Source organism: Chanodichthys erythropterus, chromosome 19 (genome assembly GCF_024489055.1).
Source record: "Chanodichthys erythropterus isolate Z2021 chromosome 19, ASM2448905v1, whole genome shotgun sequence".
In the NCBI taxonomy this organism is placed as follows: Eukaryota; Metazoa; Chordata; class Actinopteri; order Cypriniformes; family Xenocyprididae; genus Chanodichthys; species Chanodichthys erythropterus.
Window position 1 is genome coordinate 31,228,825 of NC_090239.1, and position 22,637 is coordinate 31,251,461.

The following is a 22,637-nucleotide window of genomic DNA, read 5'->3' on the forward strand; positions in this document are numbered from 1 at the left end:
GGATTTAGTCTGTCTCAGTTTTTTTCTGTTTCTTCATGTAATCCCAGATGAACTTGATGGTGATCAGATCTCCATGTGGAGCATACCGGCTGTTGTCAGACTTCTTGTGCATACAAAAATATCACTGTTTTACAATTAATGGCAAAAGGAATGTTTGGAAATGTAAACTGATATTTCCTACTGACACACCACAGCAAAAGATATAAATAACTGGCTTAAAACCAATTTGTGTGTGTGTGTGTGTGGGTTAGAAAAATACTAACGATTCGGGCAGATTGAGAAAAGGTGGCCAACTAATGCTAAAATACACCCCCATTATTTGTTCCAGTGAGCACAGATAACATCTAATGGTACAAATCATCGAAAGACAGATATGTCTTGGTGTGAAACCATATAAGATAATTCTGACTGTTCAGTGGAAATTTAATAACTAGAATCTGCTGCTGAACAAACACTTTTGCTCATGTTTGTCGACAAGCATATCTTGCACCACATAAAGCCAAATTTAAACAAAAGATAGGTCAGAGAGAGGGAGAGAGAGAATTTTTTTTTTTACCATTTTATTAGAATTTTAATAAAAATATACAATGTTGGGGTTCTTATGTTTTGCAGAAAATCCAAATCAGATATTGTTTACAAAAACACAAAAAATGCATGAAATTTTATAACAGATATAAATCAAATGTTATCCCACAATGCAACTTTCTGTTTTGACATCTGAGTGATGGAAAAAAAATGTCAAATTAATGTGAACAGTCAGCAGTCAGTTGCTCTCAGTTCACAGGTGTGCCCACATGTGTCAAATCAGAACTAACACTGAGCTGTCCTCTAGACAACGGACGTGAACGCAACATCACAGCATCAGTGTTTACTGGAAGCCTATGTAGATGATGAGAAATGACTTAATTCTCTTTTGGCAAGAGAGGTCGGAGCAGTTTCCTCACTGTTGCACACCTACCAAAACCACATATTCTAAGAGGCATGCTGGAGTGAATGTCCTCTATAGAGTAGCGATGGCTTTAGCTGCCATTCTCCGGCCCAGTGGAAGGCTCAAGTCTGTGATGGACAGCACAGTTTTGGGTTTTGCCAGTGCCTGAAGCTTAACCAGTTCTGAAATCTGTGAAGACAAATTCAAAAAAGTAAATTGTTTTTCATACTAAAATTTAGGGCTAGACGATAATGGTTAAACGATTTTGTGGTAACACCCAAAATGTTTACATATACTTACTGTAGAAATAACCGTAAATTATGCATAACTACATGCAACTATAAACCAAACCCCACCCTATAGTAAGTAGGTTGATACTCCTCAGTACTTAAATGTATAATTACACTAAAACAAGGACACCTTTAAATAAAGTGTAACCAATTTCAATTATTGATCACAGCTTCTCATTTGATAAATTTCTTTGGTCACATTTTATTTTAAGGTGTCCTTGTTACAGTGCAATTATACATTTAGCTACTGAGTAATACCAAAGTCCCTTTAAGACAAGTAATTTCAGCCATCTTTGAAACACCTCTCGGACATTCAAGTGCAGCCCCTATCTCTTTGAATGGGGAAACATCAAATTCTCAAACTGTTTGCCAAGCTTTTGATTAAATTGGATATTTGAAATCACCAATGAAATCTGCCAATGAAAACAACCATCTCATAAATTTTGTTTCTAAACGCTCAAATCATGACAAAAAACAACAACAACAACAACAAAAAAAAAACCTTTATTTTTCAGGCTGGATCAAGCTAATGCACATGCACAGCCCTAAAAGCCATTGGCAAAGTCGTCGTGTCGGTGAAGCAGCCGTTAGAAGCTCCGGTTCCTATAGAAACAGTCAGACTCACGTCTCCGAAGCGAGGCACAAGAGACGTGAGTCTGACTGTTTCTATAGGAACCGGAGCTTCTAACGGCTGCTTCACTGACGCGACGACTTTGCCAATGGCTCTCATTTAGAAGGCGGGACTTATTCTGCCATATAGCGAATTGCACTTGCAAAAAATACGAGTGACGCGTCTTGTGTTATTATATAGTCTTTGGTAATACTAATTAACATTATGTACTTGTATAGGGTTTGGTGTAAAGGGTTAGTTCACCAAAAAATGAAAATTCTGTCATTAATTACTCACCCTCATGTCGTTCCACACCCGTAAGACCTTCGTTCATCTTTGGACACTTCGTCTTCATCTTCGTTCAATTTGAACACAAATTAAGATATTTTTCATAAAATCCAACAGCTCAGTGAGGCCTGCATTGCCAGCAAGATAATTAACACTTTCAATGCCCAGAAAGCTACTAAAGACATATTTAAAACAGTTCATGTGACTACAGTGGTTCAACCTTAATGTTATGAAGCGATGAGAATGCTTTTTGTGCACCAAAAAAAACAAAATAACGACTTTATTCAACAATATCTAGTGATGGGCGATTTCGAAACCCTGCTTCATATGAATCTTTTGTTTTGAATCAGTGGTTAGGAGTGTGTATCAAACTGCCAAAGTCACGTGATTTCAATTAACGAGGCTTCGTTATGTCATAAGTGTTTCGAAATTTCAATGGTTCATTGTGACTTTGGCAGTTTGATACACGCTCCGAACCACTGATTCAAAACAAGTGTTAGATATTGTTGAATAAAGTTTTTATTTTGTTTTTTTTGCCGCAAAAAAGTATTATCGTCACTTCATAACATTAAGGTTGAAACACTGTAGTCACATGAACCGTTTTAAATACGTCCTCATTAGCTTTCTGGGCATCTGAAAGTGTTAATTGTCTTGCTGGCAATGCAGGCCTCACTGAGCCATTGGATTTTATCAAAAATATCTTAATTTGTCTTCTGAAGAGGAACAAAGGTTTTACAGGTGTGGAACAACATTAGGGTGAGTAATTAATGGCAGAATTTTAATTTTTTTGGTGAACTAACCCTTTAAGGTTAATTGCATGTAAATATGCACAATTTACTGTTAAGGCCATAGTAAGTATATGTAATATGTAACAAGGACACTTCAAAATAAAATGTTACCATTTCTTTTTACTTTTCATCTGAACTTTTGCACGTTCATATTAGCACAAATCAAGAGAACGCCAATTCATATGCAGGGTTCATTTTATCTCATCTAGTTTCCTGAATTATTATATGTATTAGTTACATTAACACTCATGATTAAGAAATACTGTAAAACCTTAAGAAGCTTCTCTCAAAAGCTAACATCAATTCTAGATATTCCAAATTGTTAATGTTTTCCTATTAAAACAACAAGATTTTGTATTGTAGCACAGAGACGGTGCAGAGAATATCACAAAGCAGATCACTAAACAACAAAACAGGCTTGTCAGCATTTTCAGATCATCAGCGCTTTTTGCAGTGCAGAGAGAGCATGTGCCCATGATTGCCATGTTAAGTAAAAAACGGGGACAGAAAAGCTCTGATTGGGGTATTTAAACTCTTGACTTCTGGTGACCAAAACAATGCAAGATATCAGGAATATCAAATAAAAAAAATCATGATAAATAACCAGTAGGCCAACCATCACATTTAAATCATGATTTAAATCTGATTAATTGTGCAGCTTTACCTGAATGCTGCATGCTTGTCAGTGTGTGTGTTGTGCATGTATACTAGATGATTCCCTCACCATGGTAAAGGGCATAAATTGCAGGATACTGCCCCTGCTACCCTGCTCTGAACACTCCACACACTCCTCGATAAAGCTCTGAACAAACTGTGTGTGAGGACCTGCTGTCTTAGACCCCAACAGAGAGGAAATCAACAGGAACAGATTTGCTAGAAAGGGAAAAAAAAAAAAAGACAAGAATCTGCCTGTAAGCACGGCTTGTAAGAGGTTGTGCAGTGATGGTACTACGATACATGATGATGATAACATGTTATTTAATCTATCTAGCGGGACTAGATGTTCAGCAGAGATACAACACAAACCTAGCACTCTATTGAGAGGGTCTCTCATATTGACGGTGTGAAGTTGAGAGGCAGACAGTGAACTGCTCATGGATCGGTCACCTAGAAAGACAAAATCAGTTGACTTTGTGTCACTTTCCATTGACCTTAATGTTGTAATATACATAAAAACTGTAAAAAAGGAATTTTGTAATGTGTCACTGGCTATCAAAGCGGATTTCACTATACTTCTCTTTCTCGGTTCACTGCGTGAATAAAACCAACACTTTCATTTCCTTACTCCTTTTTTTTTAGTGAAAGTGACAAAGCAGTCATCGCAGAAACTTCTTATAACAAAACAGTTTTCTTGATATTTCTCTATTTTCTTTCCTCTATCCATTTAGCAGATGTTTTTATCCAAAGTTACTTCCAAATGAGGAATAAAACACCCTAAAAAGACAATCATTTGAGAAGTGCTACCAATTCAAAGTTTCAATCATTGTCCAGAGCCAGAACAAGGAGGAAAAAAAAATCTATATTTTTAGGAGAAGCTTAAAAGGCAATTAAGTGATTTTTATGAGTTCAGCAAAGAATCTTAATCTAAATGGAGGAAATGTCTTCGGAAAATGATTTTTGCAAAATAATTTTTCATCCATTGTGTCATGGGCATACTGAGTGATACTGCCACAGGAAGCCCAAAGCTATCACAAGCTATGTTTCTATTTTTGGGGGATTTTTCTGTGAAATTAAGTTGTTACAATTATTGCAGCATAAGCCGGTTTGGTTAACACTACACTAAAAGAGCAAGTTTCTAGATTGACTAATAGATAAACATGACATTAATCCCCAGAAGGACGTTCAGGTGCAAATCTGAAGTTTACGTAAGTTTAATGCAGTTGCTGTTTTTGTGTTTTTGTGCAGCAGGAAATGACCTGGACTGGACAGCATGACAGTCTCGTCCTCATTGGAGCTAAGCAGACGCATCAGTTTAGATGGCTGTGTGTCGTCCAATGGAAACAGGCTGCTGTAGTCCTACAACCAATGAGAGAAGAATAACTAAATAGTAAATCTTACTCAAAGTTTTAAGAAGTATGTGTGAAAGATGTAAGACATATGTGTGTAAGCATACACAGCATTACTGAGTTCAGTTAAAGTGCCCCATTATGGTTTTTCAGACATTACCTTTCATGTAGTGTGTAATATAACTGTTTGTGAAAGTAAAAGGTCTGTAAACTTTCCGAATGTCAAAGTGCACAATAAATGGAGTTATTATTTGTCTCCCAAAAGAAAGAACGATTCTGAACCGCCTGAAACATCGGTATTTCCAGTGTTACTTCCTGCAGGAACCTACCTAGGTTTGTAACAAATGTGCATAATGCCAGCCTATGGTCTTCATTGGCTGCACGTGAACAACATCTATTTTGACCGGCGTTTGAACAAACACTGTAGCTGTAGCTGAGACATGGAAGAGTTTGGTATGTGTTGTTGACATGTCGAGAAGATGCTGTTTTCTGTGCTGTGAAAGCAAATCCACTTTGCATGTACTTCCCAAGGATGAGTAGTCGGACTCAAATTGATGGTGAAATCGTTACTGTTTGTATCACTGTGTATCAAGTGCTGAGGAAGCCTTTGGAGCAGGAATTCAGATATGGTAATATAGGCGTTTCCTTATTGACACACGCTATAAGCAACAGACTGGGGCATCTGACCAATCAAAGCAAAGAAAGCTCTTGGTAAGGAGGGGTTTATAGTGACTGAATCCTTTATTGAACCATTTCAGACACTGTGAGAAAAGAGGTGATGCTGCAATGTATATTATGAAGAAATTAAAGCATTTTTTGAACATGAATGCATGCAAGCCTGTTGCAGGTGACCTCCAAAACAAAATTAGGAACCTTTAAAATAGCATAATAGGGGCACTTTAACTTAGGCTGTGTGAGAAACCTCTGTGACCGACCTCTATATCCTCACGTTGTCTCTTGCGCTGTCGTGCTGATGCTTGACCCTTATGATGAGACGAGTAAGAACTGAGCGCACACCACACTGACAATCTATAACACACACACAAAGATCATTGGTTTTTCATAGACCTTGTGAAAACAAAAATTTGAGTTTTGTGGCTTTTAGTTCCTATCTGTTAGTTTTGAAGTTAACATCTCAATGTTAGCATACTTTGAAAAGTTTGACAGAATAGACATTTAAAATGTAGTATCTCTCCTCTGAGTTAAAGCAGGTGTTCGTCCACGCAAATTCTGTCAGATGAAAGAAGGTTTACATCTAGTAAGGGTGTCTGATCTCATCTAAATGTTCATTTCACTTACTGTAACTAAAAAAAAAAAAAAAAAAAAAAAAAAAAAAAGGAGTGAGAGAAACCAAGGGAAAAGCCTGACAACTGCATATCCATCAGAACGGATGTCCGTTTTGAATCTCAGTCTGATAAAAGAGGAAGCAGATGAAAGAAAGCAAGTAAAAAGAGGAAGAGTAAAGAACTTCACAGACCATTCATATATAAATTCATCATTCATTCATGAATCAATCCTTTCTACGAAAAAATTCTGACCTGCAAATAAATGAATAAAAATGTATTACACAAAGGAAGTAAAGAGTTATTGGTAACACTTTATTTTACAGTGCCGTAGTTACATTGTAATTACTCAAATAATTACTGAGTACTATTAATTAACTACATGTACTTACTAGAGTTAGAGTTAGGGTTAGTTATTTGTAATGATGCATAATTTCTGTTACTAAGTACAAGTAGTAACACGTAACTACGGTACTGTAAAATAAAGTGCTACCGAGTTATTTGGTGAGGGCTCCACCTGTCTTTCAAAAAATTAACACAAGTACATGATAATGGGCACTTTCTTGTTGGCATCAATAATAGTGTGAACTGAACTGCGAAAGAATACAGTTGTTATAGAGGATATTAATAATAATATTTACATAATTTGTATTTACAATAATATGTTAATTTAAATAATTTTAATCCTGTGGAAATTAGCTGAGGCACTACTTTGCTAGGGTGTTCTGAGTGTTTCTTTTGATTATCCCACCAGTTATATTTGTGCGTTCAGCATGAAAATAATTATGATATTAATACTGTATCTTAATGTGGCAAGCAGGAGGAGTGGTGATGTGATTAAGTGTGCCTAAAGTGTGTACTGTGTTTTTATTCACCATGCTTTTAACACAAAATTCTATTTAAAAAATTCATGTCATACTTTGCAAGGGCTCTTCCGGGTGGATCTACTAGACTGTGCCAATGGGCAGGGTCAGTGAGGAGACGTGGCAGAATGTGTCCCAGCAGGGTGAGAGTGATCTGTTGTGTGTCCAGGCAGAAAATACTGTACAGCAACTCCACCACACGAGATGCCCACTCTTTACGGGTCTCCTTCAGGAGCTCCTACAACACAGACACAAGCAAAAATTTTACAAAGTCTGATTACAGGTACAATTAATTTATCATAATCTTTAATAGTGCAATGCCAAACACACTTACCTTAACCAGGTTGTTAGTAAACCAGAACACCCCTCCCATATGTAGTAGGTTCTCAAAGAGATGGAATGCATGGGAGTCCACCCAGCCCTTCTCCAGAACCTCCCTGAACTGGGTCTGCAGAGCCTGACGGATGGGCTGGCGTGCTGGGAGAAGGTTGCGGTAGGGAATAATCTCCTGACCCTCGACTGCTGGCCGCAGGGACAGTCCTGTCTGCTGAAATACATCAGCACACATGTGCTCCAAGATAGAGCTCATGATCACCACACTGGAGAAGGTGTAAGAGACAGGGAGACAAATACCAGTCTTTTAGGGCGATTCAACTCTGTTCCTGGAGGACCAAGATCTGCAGAGTTTAGTTCCAACCCTAATCAAACACAAATGCCTGTAATCTTGAAGACCTGGAACTAAACACTGCAGGACATGGCACACAATTTTTATAAATTTCATACATTTCAAACATTTTGCTTATAATCACGTTTACCCACAAACGTTCATTGCGACATTCGAATAACATATAAAAAAAGCTAAATTAGACCATGTCTCTCTCACACACACATAATTACAATATACTGTACACACACACACACACACACACACACACACACACACACACAGTCATGTAAAAAAGAATGGACACCCTATTTTATAGTTTTATGTATCAAAGGACATAAAAAATTATCTGGTCCTTGGCAGGTTTTAAAATTTATGAATAACATATGACATATTACACCATTTCATTATTTAATTAACAAAACTATGGGTGACAAAATATGCACATACCTACTGCTTCCATAGGAATTAAGAGGATAGGTAACAGTCAGGCTCTGCTAATCAAATGTCTTTGATTAATTGATCATCAGCAAGTGTGACCGGCTCTACAAAGCAGAAGTTTTGGCAGTTTGCTGGTCTGGAGCAGTCAGATGTGTGTTAACACAATGCCAAAAAGGAGAGACATCAGCAATGATCTTATAGAAGCAATTGCTGCCATCAATCTAGTAAAGGTTATATGGCCATTTCCAAACAATTTGTAGTCCATTATTCTACAGTAAGGAGGATTATTCAAAAGTGGAAAACATTCAAGACAGTTACCAATCCTTCCAGGAGTGGATGTCCCAGAAAATTCACCCCAAGGTCAAACTGCAATGCTAAGAGAAATCGCAAAACACCCAAGAACTTCACCTCTACAGGCCTCCGTTAACATGTTAAATGTTAAAGTTCATGGCAGTAAAATTATAAAAAGACAGGACAAGTATGGCATGTTTGAAAGGATTGCATGCCGTTATGTTATAAAAAATAACATAACAGCACGTCTTAGGTTTGGAAAGTTGCATCTGAACAAACCACAAGACTTCTGGAAAAATGTCTTTCAGACAGATGAGACTAAAGTGAAGATGTTTGTCCATTATGCACGGTGCCAAGCAAGTTAACACCTCATACCAACTGTCCATCACACTGGTGGAGGGGTGATGATTTTTGGCTTGCAGTCATTGAGTCGACTATGAACTCCTTTGTATAACCAAGTATTCTTAATGTGTCAAATGTGAGGTGATCTGTCCAACAGCTAAATCTTGGCCGATATTCAGTATGCACAAATTTATGCATGAAACGTGCGTACAAATGATTTTAAGAACAAATCATTCTCCAAAAATTTAGTATTAAAATTTATTCTAAATTTATGAGAACATTTTTTTTTTTTTAAATTATATATGAAAGGCTGTGCAGTCCTTATTTGGAGATAGCGTGGAGACGCAGATCTTTTAGAATACTCCAAATTCATGAATATCAGAACGAGGTTAAGAACAAATTCAAGTGCATATGACGTGTTGTGAATTAAGTGGAGATTTTTCGGGAGAAGTTCTCCTGTGCATACAAATATGAAATAATCCACACAATTATTAGTGAATGAGACCCAATGGTCCAGCAAATCTACAACAGAATGAGTGAAAAAGAAAAGTTACAATGGCCAGACCTCAATCGATTGAAATGCTGTGGCAGCATGACCTTCAGAGAGCTGTGCATTAACAAATGCCTACAAACCTCAATGAAATGAAGCAACATTGTAAAGAGTGGGCCAAAAGAAAATGATTCTTTCAACTTATTGCTGCCAAAAGAGTGTACTTAGTTTGTTGCCCATGGCTTTTCCATTTTGGCTTTATTTTTGTTAAATAAATAATGACACAATATAATATTTATTTTGTTGTTGTTTATCTGAGGTTGTATTTACCTAATTTTAAGACCTGCTAATGACCAGATGATTTTTATTATGTTCCGATACGTAAAACCATAAAATTCTAAAGGGTTTGCTTTTTTTTAAATAAAACATTGTTTGGATCTCACAACCTGTAGAATAAAGTGAATAAACTAACTAGTCTTAAAGAAACTTTAGAACATTTTACCCCATATTCAAAACAAAATCATAGATAAATCCTTAAAAAGGACTTTGTTCACGTTCAAAAGTTAGACAAAAGAATGACAATTCACACAACAGACATCACTAATAAGTAATTCACAATTCATGACTCCCTCTGAATTTGTTACACTGGTATGTGTGCAGTTTATTTCATAAGATTTAATGTGGTTATGTAGTCTGATGAGTGTAGAGATCCCTACCGCTCATGGTAGAACTGCAAAGTGTTTTCTCCTGACATAGGAGTCATGAGCTGACGAATCATAGTCTGAGGTTTTTCTCTCTCATCCAATCCCAGCATCCGGACATGAGCCACTAGCCACGCCACTGCACAGATGGCCATACTGCACACCTTCCCTTTGATGTTATCTGTGATCTTCTGCACTCACAGAAAGAGAATTTTTCAGTTACAGTCATAAAGATGAAACTACTGTATTCTGACAATATAGCAAAATTCAGAAAAAAAAAAAAACTTTTCAAATTGTCATTACTCTAATTGATTTTAGAAACTGGTTTTGGGCCTGGTTAGGACACCAGGATGCCTGGTTTCTCACCTGAACAGCTTCTACTGATAAAACTCCATTCTCCCAGGCATTAAGAACCTCCAGTATAGCTGCTGGAGTACTGAGACATATTTCATGCCATTTCATCTGACTGCAGAGAGAGAGAGAGGACATGTTTTACTAATAGATTCTTAAGACAGAAAAAAGCAGCACAAAACCAAACAACCCCAACCAAGGATCATTTATTGAAACAACTAAACTAATTTATGATGAAATACAAATAAATACAAATTTATTTGGTGATGACCGAAATAAATTGTTGAAGAAATTCACAAACAGTTTGAACTGATTCACAGAAATAAATCAAACTTGATCGTTTTAAAACCTCTTGTAGTGGACGCTATATAAATCAATGCATAATGAAGATACTAATGTGACAAGAGTGATTGGTTGATGTAGCTGACATGAAGAAGAACTTACACAAGCTTCATCTCAGAGGAAGAATTGAGCAGGGCCACCAGACTCTCCACCTTCCCAGACTCGGGTCTGAAGCAGGGGTGGTCTGGATTCAGGGTCTTCCCTTCCTCTGGCATGCAAGTCTGCAGCCATGTCTCAAAAAAGGGCGTCTCGCTCGACGGGCTGGGGTCCGAAAGAATCACCTAGACAGACAAGGAAGATGTCATCAATGACTCAGATATGAGAATGTCTGAAAAAGAAGAAACATTTGTAATGGCAGGACAGGGTTATGAATTATGTAATAATGTTATGCAACTTTACCAGATTGTAACATCCCTTCTGCTCAAACACTTGATCTGTATAATAATTGTGTGTGTGTGTGTGTGGAGACTGACCTCTGACCCATAGGTCTGCACGACATGACACAGCATGAGGAAGGAAATGTCGAAAAGCAGAGCTCGCACTGACGCAGACTTCGCTAGAAAGAACATTCACAGGCGTTATGTAAAAAGTGAATTTGATCTCAGATTTGACAAGTGAATAAATACTCACACATTTTTCACACACTAAAGCTAAAAATACTCCAGGTTCACACTACAAATGTGGCCTGTATTACCGTAGTAATACTCGAGGACACCAAAGAGTGTCCTTCATTTTCCGTTATAATTTCTACATGAAGATGAGAATTAAAAGTGTGCCGAAATTTTATCTAGCATAAACATAGCCTAATGCCCATCTGAAAAATAGCAGATTAACAGGCTGCATGTAATCATAGCAAAATAGAGCATGACTTACATCCTTCTCCACTGATGTGTTTTGGAAACTCATTCAGCCTGGAAGAAAACAGCAAATATATATCAATCTCCTAGACACTTTGCTCATGTATTTATTTGGGTAAATATATAAGGTGGTTGTGATGCAATGTATCATGTTTCATTCTGTCATATTGTCTTACTTGATGAATTTGCGAGCGAAAGACTTGAGCTTTCCGGTCGCTGCGGCAGCGGCGAGTAGCAAATCAAGACTCTTCCCTGACAGCATGTGACCCAAAACTCCCAGTAGCCCCTCAGGAGACTTAGAATGATCTGCATCCACTGTCTAGACAATCAGAAATAGAAGAAAATCTGTCAGCTAAAAGTAACACAATAAGGTTCCATTTGATAATATTGAACTAACAATTTCAAAATGTACTTTTACATTATTAAAATAAAAAGTTGGATGTGTTAATATTATTTAATAACCTTAGAGAAGCATATTTCACTCCAACAGAAAATATATATTTTACATAATGAAAATGAAGGCCATTTCCAGGACCATTACTTTTTTATTTTGACATTATATTTTTATAACAATTACACACATTTACCTCCAAATTCTCATTCCTCCATTACAACAAATTTTATTTTGATGTATACAGTAAATAAGTGGTTTATAATAAATTACATATTACATTAAGGACAATGTCTGGCCATCTGTTCGTGACCTCAAGCTGAAGTGAACTTGGGTTCTGCAGCAGGACAATGAACCAAAACATACCAGCAAGTCCACCTCTGAATGGCTGAAGAAAAACAAAATGGAGACTTTGGAGTGGCCTAGTCAAAGTCCTGACCTCAATCCTATTGAGATGCTGTGGCATGACCTTAAAAAGGCAGTTCATGCTCAAAAACCCTCCAATGTGGCTGAATTACAACAATTCTGCAAAGACGAGTGGGCCAAAATTCCTCCACAGCGCTGTAACAGACTCATTACAAGTTATCACAAACGCTTGATTGCAGTTGTTGCTGCTAAGGGTGGCCCAACCAGTTATTAGGTTTAAGGGGCAAGCACTTTTTCCACATAGGGCCATGGTTTGGATTTTGTTTTCCCTTCATAATAAAAACCTAAATTTAAAAACTTTTCAAAGATGGCCACCGAGTGAAATGACTTGTCTTAAAGGGACTTTGCTATAACTGAATACTGCCATGTAAATCATCAAATTTTGTTAGGCCGCCTCGGACACGCCCTTCAACAAAAACTCAAGATCTTCACAATTTAACGTCGCAAAGGCCTTTAGATTAGACTGACCAAATATGATGTTTATCTGATAAAATCTCTAGGAGGACTTTGTTAAAGTACAATGTCTGGAAATGGCAAAAACTGCAAAATAGCAAAATATCTCACTTCCTGTTTGGTTTTCAGATCTTGCACCCACAGACTTTTTTGTAGGTATTGGGCTGTTACATGTGTCTACCAAATTTCATACCTGTATGTGAAACACAGCGCAAAGGGTGCCTAATTAAAATTTTATAGGTGGCGCTATCGTGCCATTTTGCCACACCTAATTCTGAAACCCATATCAGACAAAACATTTCACCACTTTTGTTGCGTTTGCAAAGTTTCACTAGTTTTTGAGCATGTTTAGGCCCTCAAAAATGGGATTCGTTCCGGAAAACAAGAATGTTTGACTGAGCAATTACAATAGGGTCCTCACACCATCGGTGCTCGGGCCCTAATGATACACAGAACTAAGACCCCTATATTTTTCTTTCTGATAATCCGTTACACTCGTTACATTCTATATAAAATTATATTAATTAATCCAGCTGTGGACCTTGAGGATGTTGGTGACTGTTGGTTCGGCTCTCAGGATGAGGCCTGGGTTGGGCTGAATAGCGGCGCTCTCTGTTGTCCTCAGTCTGGGCGCATGTTCTCTGTCCTCACTCCTGAAGATAAAAAAAAAAAAAAAAAAAAAGAGAGCAGAGAGAGGAATCAACAAGGAACATAGATCAAGAATGTGTATGTCCTCTCATTTTAATGATAAAATAAGAACAAAACCTTCTGATCATACCGTTTTTCAGTAAGATTGGCAGTGTTCGCCTCAGACAGCAGGCCCAGTTTATTACACTCCTGCAGTAACAGACTCAAGCAGTCACAGCTACACACACACACACACACACACACACACACACACACACACACACACACACACATATACACACCCAACAGTGAACAACATTCTTATAACTAAACAAAAACACTGCTGTGAGATCAAAAACAATTGTGGAGATTCAGTGGTATTCTTGAAGCACAATATACTCACCATGGTACATGATTATGGTAAAAAAAAAAAAAAAAAAATATATATATATATATATATATATATATATATATATTATATATATTTATGTAAGTTTCAGGCTCAATCGGTTTATCTATACCGTACTTTTGATAAATACTTTGAATGTACTGCCATTTTGAATAAAAGCAACATGAAGTTTCAGTCTATACAAATCATTATTCCAGCTTCCTGTGGTTCAGCACTTAACTAACAAAGGTATTGGTAGTGGTGACATACTTGCATCTCTGGTCGGCTTTATCGAGCAGTGGTGTGAGATTCAGAAGATTTTCAAATGCCACATTCACATCCTCCGTAAAATCCTGACAAACACACACAGACAGGTCAGATGGAGTGATTAACATTTCAGATGATGTGGACTGACATATTTTGATGGCAGACATATGAGGGGTCAGGTGTCATGAGAGAGACAAATTGGAACTAGAACTTGAAATAGATAAAATCCTACATGAACAGGTGAGGTAAACAGTTAAATAATTGTACCTGTGTCTTCTCTCCTTGTGGGTACTTCTTCAGCCTTAGTAAAACCTGAGGAATCTGGAAATGTAATGTGAAAAAGCTAAATTTTACTCCATAAACAACAGCTTGAATCCATGTGAACTCCAAACTGTACAGAGAATAATTATCTATGAATTCTGAAACAAACTGATAAGGATGTTATGTGACGTTCTTCCAATAAAGGGATTGTTGACCAAAAAAATGAACCCTCACCCTCAAATTTTCTCAAACCCATATGACTTATTTTCAGTGAAACACAAAATGAGAAGTTGATGCTGCTTTTTCAACAAATGACAACAAATCTTGCCTGCTATGTTACACATGATCATTTGTAATGTTCTTGAGCTCAAAACGCCTGCAAGTGTTTGAAATAACATAACATCCAACTTAAATTTGATTCTGATAACAGAGTTAAGCAGAAATATTGTAAATATAGAGTTATGTGTGACTGTAACGTATGCTAATCACTTCCATACTAAAATAAATAGGCCTAGCAGAGACCCCCAAAATGTCTCGCCTGCTGAGAATTATTGCTTTTCTGTAATTGGCCAAAATGCGAAGTTCTAGAAAATTGAATTTTGTGTTTCAAATTTGCTCTTCATGTTGAAAACTTTAAACTGCATATTTAAGAAAGTGGATAAGTTCAGTCGAAGAATTCAGAACAAAAAAAATATGCTGCTTGAAAATATATATGTATAGAAAATGATGCCATAAAAATTTTAAATTGTGTTAAATATCAAATGTCCAGGATTCGAGTTAAAAAAAAAAAAATCATTCAAAACGATATAAAATGGCACTTAATATTCAGTTAAATAACATTTGTCTATAATTCAAATTTACACAATTAAAATTCAAATAATATTTTCATTTCTAGCTCTATAGTTTTTCCCCATGGTATTGATTAAAAATTGTGGCCAGTGAAAATGCCGAGTGGTAACTTAGTAGTAACTTTGGAAAAGCACTAGCCACAGTGGCTGGTGAGCAAAAAGGTTTGAAACGATATGTGGGTGAGTAACTGACAGAATTTAAATTTTTGGGTGATCTCTCTCTTTAAAGGGTCAGTTCACCCAAAAATGAAAATAATATAATTAATTACTCACCCTCATGTCGTTCTCCACCCCTAAGACCTTCGTTCATCTTCGGAATACAAATTAAGATATTTTTGATTAAATCCGATGGCTCAGCATGGCCTGCATAGACAGCAATGGTACTTCCTCTCTCAAGATCCATAAAGTTCACAGTGGTTCTACCTTAATATTATAAAGGGACAAAACAAAACACTGCTTCATGAAGCTTTGGAGCTTTACGAATCGAATCAGGGGTTCGGAGCACCAAAGTCACGTGATTTCAGCACTTTGGCGGTTTGATTTGACTCAAAATATTCATAATTCTCCGAAGCAGTGTTTTAAAATCGGACATAACTAGATAGTTAAAAAGTCATTATTTTGTTTTTTTTGGTACTCTTGTCGCTTTATAATATTAAGGTAGTACCAGTGAACTCACATGAACTGTTTTAAATATGATTTTAGTACCTTTATGGATCTTGAGAGAGGAAGTAACACTGCTGTCTAAGCAGGTCTCACTGAGCCATCGGATTTAATCAAAATATCTTAATTTTTGTTCCGAAGATGAACGAAGGTATTACAGGTGTAGAACGACATGAGGGTGCGTAATAAATTACATTATTTTCATTTTGGTGTGAACTAACCCTTTAAGTGGCCTCTTTTGACATAGCCAATATTACAACTGAAAGTTTAAGAGAGACCAGTGATTGTTCACTCAACCACACCTTTAGGAAGGTGAATGCCGTCCATTTGAGCTCCTCGTTCCCCTCTGGAGACTCAATGAGTCCAGTGAAACAGGCTTTCCAGATCTCCAGTACAAACAGTGGAGCTGGGATACGCTACAGAGAAGGACCACAAAAACACATCAGAAAACCCACTCATACACCACTTCATCTCAAGTACGAACGCTGCTGTCTGAAGCCACCTGCATCCTCTTGATCATCATGAGCTGCTCAACTAATGGCTGCGTCTCTCCGGTGAGATTCATGGTTCCCTCCAGCATGATGAAGGCATGGACTGAAGGAAATGAGGTGTGGACCGGTGGATCACACTGAAGACACAACATCTGAGGAATACTACGAAGACACAAATGAATCATTTAAAAAAAATAAAAACAGTTTAAACAATCATGGAAATGAATCAAATTACAAACTTTTAAGTTTTAAAGACCCCCTGTGGTGAAAATCAAGTTTTTTAATGTTGTTCATATGTCTATATGGTGTTTTAAATATGCTTTAAGACAAACCATGTGCAAATTCATCAGTCAACACAAGTGTATTATAATATTTTTTCCAAAATTTACCAAAGACAGAAAGACCAAAGAAATCGCCCTTTTTCTCTACATTACAAATACATTGCAACCAATCCCGTCAATGCGGGGGGGGAGGCTTTAGCATATCATTAACTATGCTGCAAAGCAGGGGGGTCTCAAGAGAAGCCAGGTTAGCATGGTATATTTTCTGTTGATATGAAAAAAAAGGGACATTTAGCAATATAGCGGGTAAATTATGTATATGATGTATATGTAAGACTTGATTTTCCTGCACAGACAAAAACTTAGATCAAGCGTCCTGCAATAAAGCAATAAAACTCATCTGGAGAGAATAGCATAGGACAAAGCCTTGCCCTCACACATCTACAGTATGCAGTATTTTGGTTCAAACATATATGGTTGAATTAAACCAGTATTTACACTTGCCATTGTGCTGTGTTTACTACAGTAAAGTTGACAGAGTTGATCAGGTATTCTGAGCTTGTGTGATTGAGTGGAGGCGGAAACTAATTTGCATATTCATGGGTCCGCGTACACTAAAAGCATGGGTGTAGAGTTACATTCAAGCTATTTTTTCCAGCTATTTTTCACAGAAAAAAAAAAAAAAAAGTTTATGTAATTTTGGTGATCAAAGATTAGTTTTAAGGGATAAAATTATTGACTACAGGAGGACTATAAAGACTATCATAATGCTTCTGGATAAATGCTTAAATTCTACTATGTACAAATATTTACATGTTTACATACATAGGTAAATTCTAAAATAAATGTACATCATAAAAATGTAATAACATCTATAATTACACTATTGATCCTACCCTTACCCCTTAACCACCCTTAAACCTAAACATACCATGAACTCTGTCCCTAACCTTACCTGTATCCAACCTCAATAGCAGCAAAAGTGTTTTGCAATATATCATGAACATAAACAATTAACCTTTTTGACGTAGGTGCAAAATAGTTAGACACCTAATATAAAGTGGGACCATGTCTCCTCATTATTGTAAAACTAGCCTAATGACTAAATGGACAAATTGCATTAAAATCACAACGTTACCTAGTTTTATAATTGCCAGCAACATCTTTGCAAATGCATTGTGAGTAATCAGTTTATTGTTCAGCTCTATCATTGCTGCACTCCAAACAGTGAGTCTGAGGTCTTTTTGGATTCTCACCTCTTGACCAATGAAACACACTCCTCAAGATTTTCCTTCAGCGTTTGATTGGTCACAGCATTGAGATTTTCGGACAGTTTGAGCAAAGCTTGCTCTACATTGGTCCAGGATGCTTATGAGACAAGAGAGGACATGGAATATTAAATTGCATTCAATATAATGATCATCATTATTTAATAATTTATAGACATTAAAAGGATAGTTCACCCAAAAATGAAAATTTGATGTTTATCTGCTTACTCCCAGGGCATCCAAGATGTAGGTGACTTTGTTTCTTCAGTAGAACACAAATGATGATTTTTAACTCCAACCGTTGCCGTCTGTCAGTCGGCAGTATTGAACAGTATTTATGTAATTTTTTACCTCTAATACACCACGATGTCCAACTGCGTTCACTACTCGGTTAGTGAGGTCTGATCGCGCTCTGACAACTGAAGTGATGTCTAGCGCTCATTGAAGTCTATGTGCGAGACATCACTTCAGTTGTCAGAGCGCGATCAGACCTCACTAACCGAGTGCTGAATGCAGTTGGACATCGTGGTGTATTAGAGGTAAAAAAAAAATATATAAATACTGTTTGGTTTCTCGCACAAATCAATCGTTTCGTGTCTTAGGACATCAATGTGCTGTCACGAGCCGCAGGGTTTAATTTGGATTTGTTTGTGCATGTTTTTTGACTCCTATAAATTGTGTTCCCATTGACACGCATTATATGGCTGACAGACCACAATGGTTGAAGTTGAAAATCATCATTTGTGTTCTACTGAAGAAACAAAGTCACCTACATCTTGGATGCCCTGGGGGTAAGCAGATAAACATCAAATTTTCATTTTAGGGTGAACTATCCCTTTAAACAGTCATTCAATAAACATTAACATTAACCCACATATACTTTTTTAGATTACAAACAAAAATGGAAAATAATTTCTGATTGGCAATGAAAACAAATTTGAAATTTGATTCTCTGAAAGGCAGTTTAAAAGAAATTATTTGTAAAAATGAATCACACTGAGTCACACTGATTAATAAGCTGATTCAGGCCACAGAAAAGGGTTTTATTAGGAATGCAATACTAGATGACTACTAACTGATTCCTGTGCATTATGCAATAAAGACTGCTGCAATGTCACATGGCCTCAATATGTTACAAGTGACAGAGTAGTAGTAAAATATTTTTTATACATGGTATCTTGACTAACTTTATCTACTTACAATTATTATTATTATTCAATTTAACTGAGTTCCTAAAACACTAGTGTGAATGTAATGTGGACTGAGACACTATTTCAATTAAAAAGAAGTTTGTGTCCACTTTAATGTCTTGCTACAAAGTAAAAAAAATACTAAAAAAAAAATATTTCTATTATCGATTTATATTAAATATCTATTTACTCGCATGTCATGTGACCATTAACTGACATCAGAGAACCGTAAAAATGTGAATGTGTCATTAAATTATTGAAATATTTACTTTATAAATCTTTATAAATAAATATAAATCTCAGGGGGTGATTCAAGTAAATATTTTATGTCAAAGGGGTTCAGCTAACAAAAAAAGTTTGGGAACCCCTGCCACAGCCTGTACTGTTATATTATATTGAATGATTCTTTAAAAAGAATCAAAAGATAGATTTGTCAGCTATTACTGTATTATTATTATTTCTTTATTTGGTTGTAATGAAAAACCCTTATTATGGCCTAAACTTTATTGCCCTCACAATGTTTGACAAATAAAAAAGAAAGATGTTCATTGTGCACCAAACAGAGTGCATTAACACTTACATTGTTGCTTAATTTTATAAAAGCAACATTCTTTGTAAGTATATCAAAAAGAGAGAATTATCACTTCAGTAAGAATTATCATTAATAATTCTTAGTGAATACACACACACCTTGTTCCTCCAGGCGTGCGATGTGCACCAGGGCTCTGTTCTTGGTGCTGTGTAACAGATTGGTCATGCGCTCCAGGCAGGCTCTCAGACTGTTTTCTACTGCAGGCAGAGCGCTGGACTCCCGCAGTCTCTCACAGTACCACGCACAGCCCTGCAGGAGCCAAACCACAGTACACAGCATGGCGCGGCACAGCCCGATACACTCCTCTGCCTTTCCATGACAGCTGCAGAGATGAAACACAAGAGACAAAAACATATTGCTTCTGTCCTAGGAAAACTGCATCTCACTGACTGTTAAATGGATTGATGCGACTGACTGATGGATAGCTACCTGAGTCTGTTGGAGAACATGTCCATAATCTCAAGCAATGATTTGATACATAGCTCCCGTGAAAAATCATCAAACTGTGGATGGACAAATGAAAATTTGGTTATTTTTATTAAGTTAAAAAAGTCTAAAAAATAATTTGTTTAAAATAAAACAAACACCAACCTTGCTGATTGCTGTCAGCACACTAGAATATGACACCATCTAGAGGTGGGAGAGAGAATATCATGACAAGAAGCACTCGGTATAGTATTATGCATGCTGTGCTGGGCCTATGGCAGTCATCTTGAACTTATACCGACACCTAATGGAGTAAATGCAGCATCACACAACAGTAAAGTTTACAGTTCCTGATATTGTTGTTGTAGAAATTAGCTATTAGCAGACAGCCATGATTCATTTATTCTCTGAGAAATGTGGCAAATAATAGGATATGATAAATCAAGCAGTATACTTTACCTGTGAACTGATAGCATACTTCAGGTAGGACAAGATGAGAGGGTTAGGTGATGGGCCAATCATAGCCTGCTCCAGAAGAGCTTCTGTATCAGGAGAAACAATAATCAAACCTTGACATCTATATGACAAGTTACCTGCATCACAGAGTGTTATCTAACACAGTGACTGCTAACTTGAGGGTTACAGGTTCTGTTCTGAAAGGGTTGTGGGCAACAAAGGAAAAAAAAAATTAAATGTTAAAAGCAAGTAATAAAATGCAGCTAACCATACTGTGCATATCCAATTATAAAAAATATATATTAAATTAAAAGTTAAATTAAATTAAGTTAATTAAAAGTTGTTTTTTCCCCCCTATAGAACCATGTAATTATATTGGATATTACTCAGCCCAAGGAAGTTTATGGGTCTCTCTCTCTCTCTCTCTATTTATATTCATTATAAAGTATTATATAGTTAAGCATTAAATCATACAGCCTAGCATATTTAAATAATTTCTGAAGGATCATGTGAAACTCAAGACTGGAGTAATGGCTGCTGAAAACAGAACATAAAATAAAACTGAAAAAAATTAATCAAATAAAGGCCTTGGAAAGCATTAGAGATTATGTATCCTGAATCATAATCACACGGTGTTTGTTTGTCGGCCAGCGAAGAACTGGCCCCCCGACTGAGCCCAGTTTCTCCCAAGGTTTTTTTCTCCATTCTGTCACCTGATTGGAGTTTTTGGGTTCCTTGTCGCTTGCTTAGTTGGGGACACTTAATATTCAGCAATATTACTGATTTGACTGCACTGACACTACTGGAGAACTAAGCTGGATGAAGACATCACTGTTTTCTGCAGACCTGCTTTATAGCTAAACTGAACTAATTTCATAATTGCGGAACTTTACACAGTTATTGAACCGAAATTAATTAAAGGGTTAGTTCACCCAAAAATGAAAATAATGTCATTTATTACTCACCCTCATGCCGCCGCTTTATAATATTAATATTGAACCGCTATACTCGCATGAACCGATTTAAATATGTTTTTAGTACCTTTATGGATCTTGAGAGAGTAAATGTCATTGCTGGCTATGAAAGCCTCACTGCCATCGGATTTCAACAAAAATATCTTAATTTGTGTTCCAAAGTTGTGAACGAAGGAGGGTGAGTAATAAATTACATTATTTTCATTTTTGGGTGAACTAACCCTTTAACACTGATTTCAACTGAATAATGGCTGTTTACTGCTGTCTTTTTAGAGCTGCTATACAGCAGAATTGAATTGCATCACTAAATCATTATTTTTCTGTTATGACGTGCTATATTTAGATATGACCTGCTAGATTGAGGTAGTCCCATGTGGCTCCTTTAGGACAGTTCTTCTTGATGTTAATGGCCCATTGATAATCACTCCAGCGCTCCTTCCATGCCTGCAGGATAGCCTGCTTCAGATTCACCACCTTCATTCTGCCTGTTTTATAAACTATAAATCAAAACATCGATTAATCAACCATATAAATGAAGTTTAAAAGTCAAGTCCCGGTGTATGGCAGAGGAAAGCCAGATATCAGTTCTACTCATGACGTCTCACAAAAGAATAACACACATTCTCGAATAAGGTGCATAAATCAAATGCACAAATAGGCTAAAATACACATTTTGATTTTTTTTTTTGTATTCAAAATCCTGCTTACCACAAAATATTCCAGTAAATGAATCAGGTTTTTGTTCATTTCCAATTCTCAACACCCCAACGCTGCCATATTGGTCCGTAAGATCACGTCCTCTGATTGGCCGAGAATGTCAGTTTGCTGCAGTATAGCTCATTCCGATTTGATGGTGTGATATCGCGTCCTCTTATTGGTCGGAAGATTGTGTTTAACTTTTGATTTTGGAGGAAGAACGCTGAAAATGTTTCAGTTTCACCGTAACAATAAGTAATATCAAAAGTAATTTAAAGTAATGACATGATACCATGGTTATGGTTTTCTTTCATGTAAATACATGATATGTGGATATTGTAACCATTCAGTCCCATGCGAACATGAAATTATTCCACCACCATCATTGCATCATGCATACCATAATT

At 36.7% G+C, this 22,637-nt stretch overlaps 1 protein-coding gene across 1 annotated transcript; it reads right to left on the reverse strand.

Annotated features, from left to right (window-relative positions):
- Positions 1–563: 563 nt before the first annotated feature.
- med24 (mediator complex subunit 24) lies at positions 564–22,337 on the reverse strand. Its single transcript, XM_067369122.1, has 26 exons — positions 22,243–22,337; positions 21,885–22,031; positions 20,564–20,646; positions 20,270–20,308; positions 20,108–20,181; positions 19,777–20,000; positions 17,885–17,996; positions 16,359–16,509; positions 16,159–16,272; positions 14,355–14,408; positions 14,091–14,173; positions 13,584–13,670; positions 13,347–13,458; positions 11,712–11,854; positions 11,552–11,589; positions 11,152–11,234; positions 10,781–10,959; positions 10,352–10,451; positions 10,001–10,176; positions 7,391–7,655; positions 7,113–7,294; positions 5,846–5,939; positions 4,821–4,920; positions 3,931–4,011; positions 3,629–3,777; positions 564–1,117 (listed from the first exon to the last, which is right to left on the reverse strand). Exons 2-26 carry the CDS (start codon positions 22,012–22,014, stop codon positions 1,001–1,003), a joined length of 2,970 nt encoding a protein of 989 aa, XP_067225223.1. The 5' UTR covers positions 22,015–22,031; positions 22,243–22,337; the 3' UTR covers positions 564–1,000.
- Between the last annotated feature and the right edge of the window lie 300 nt (positions 22,338–22,637).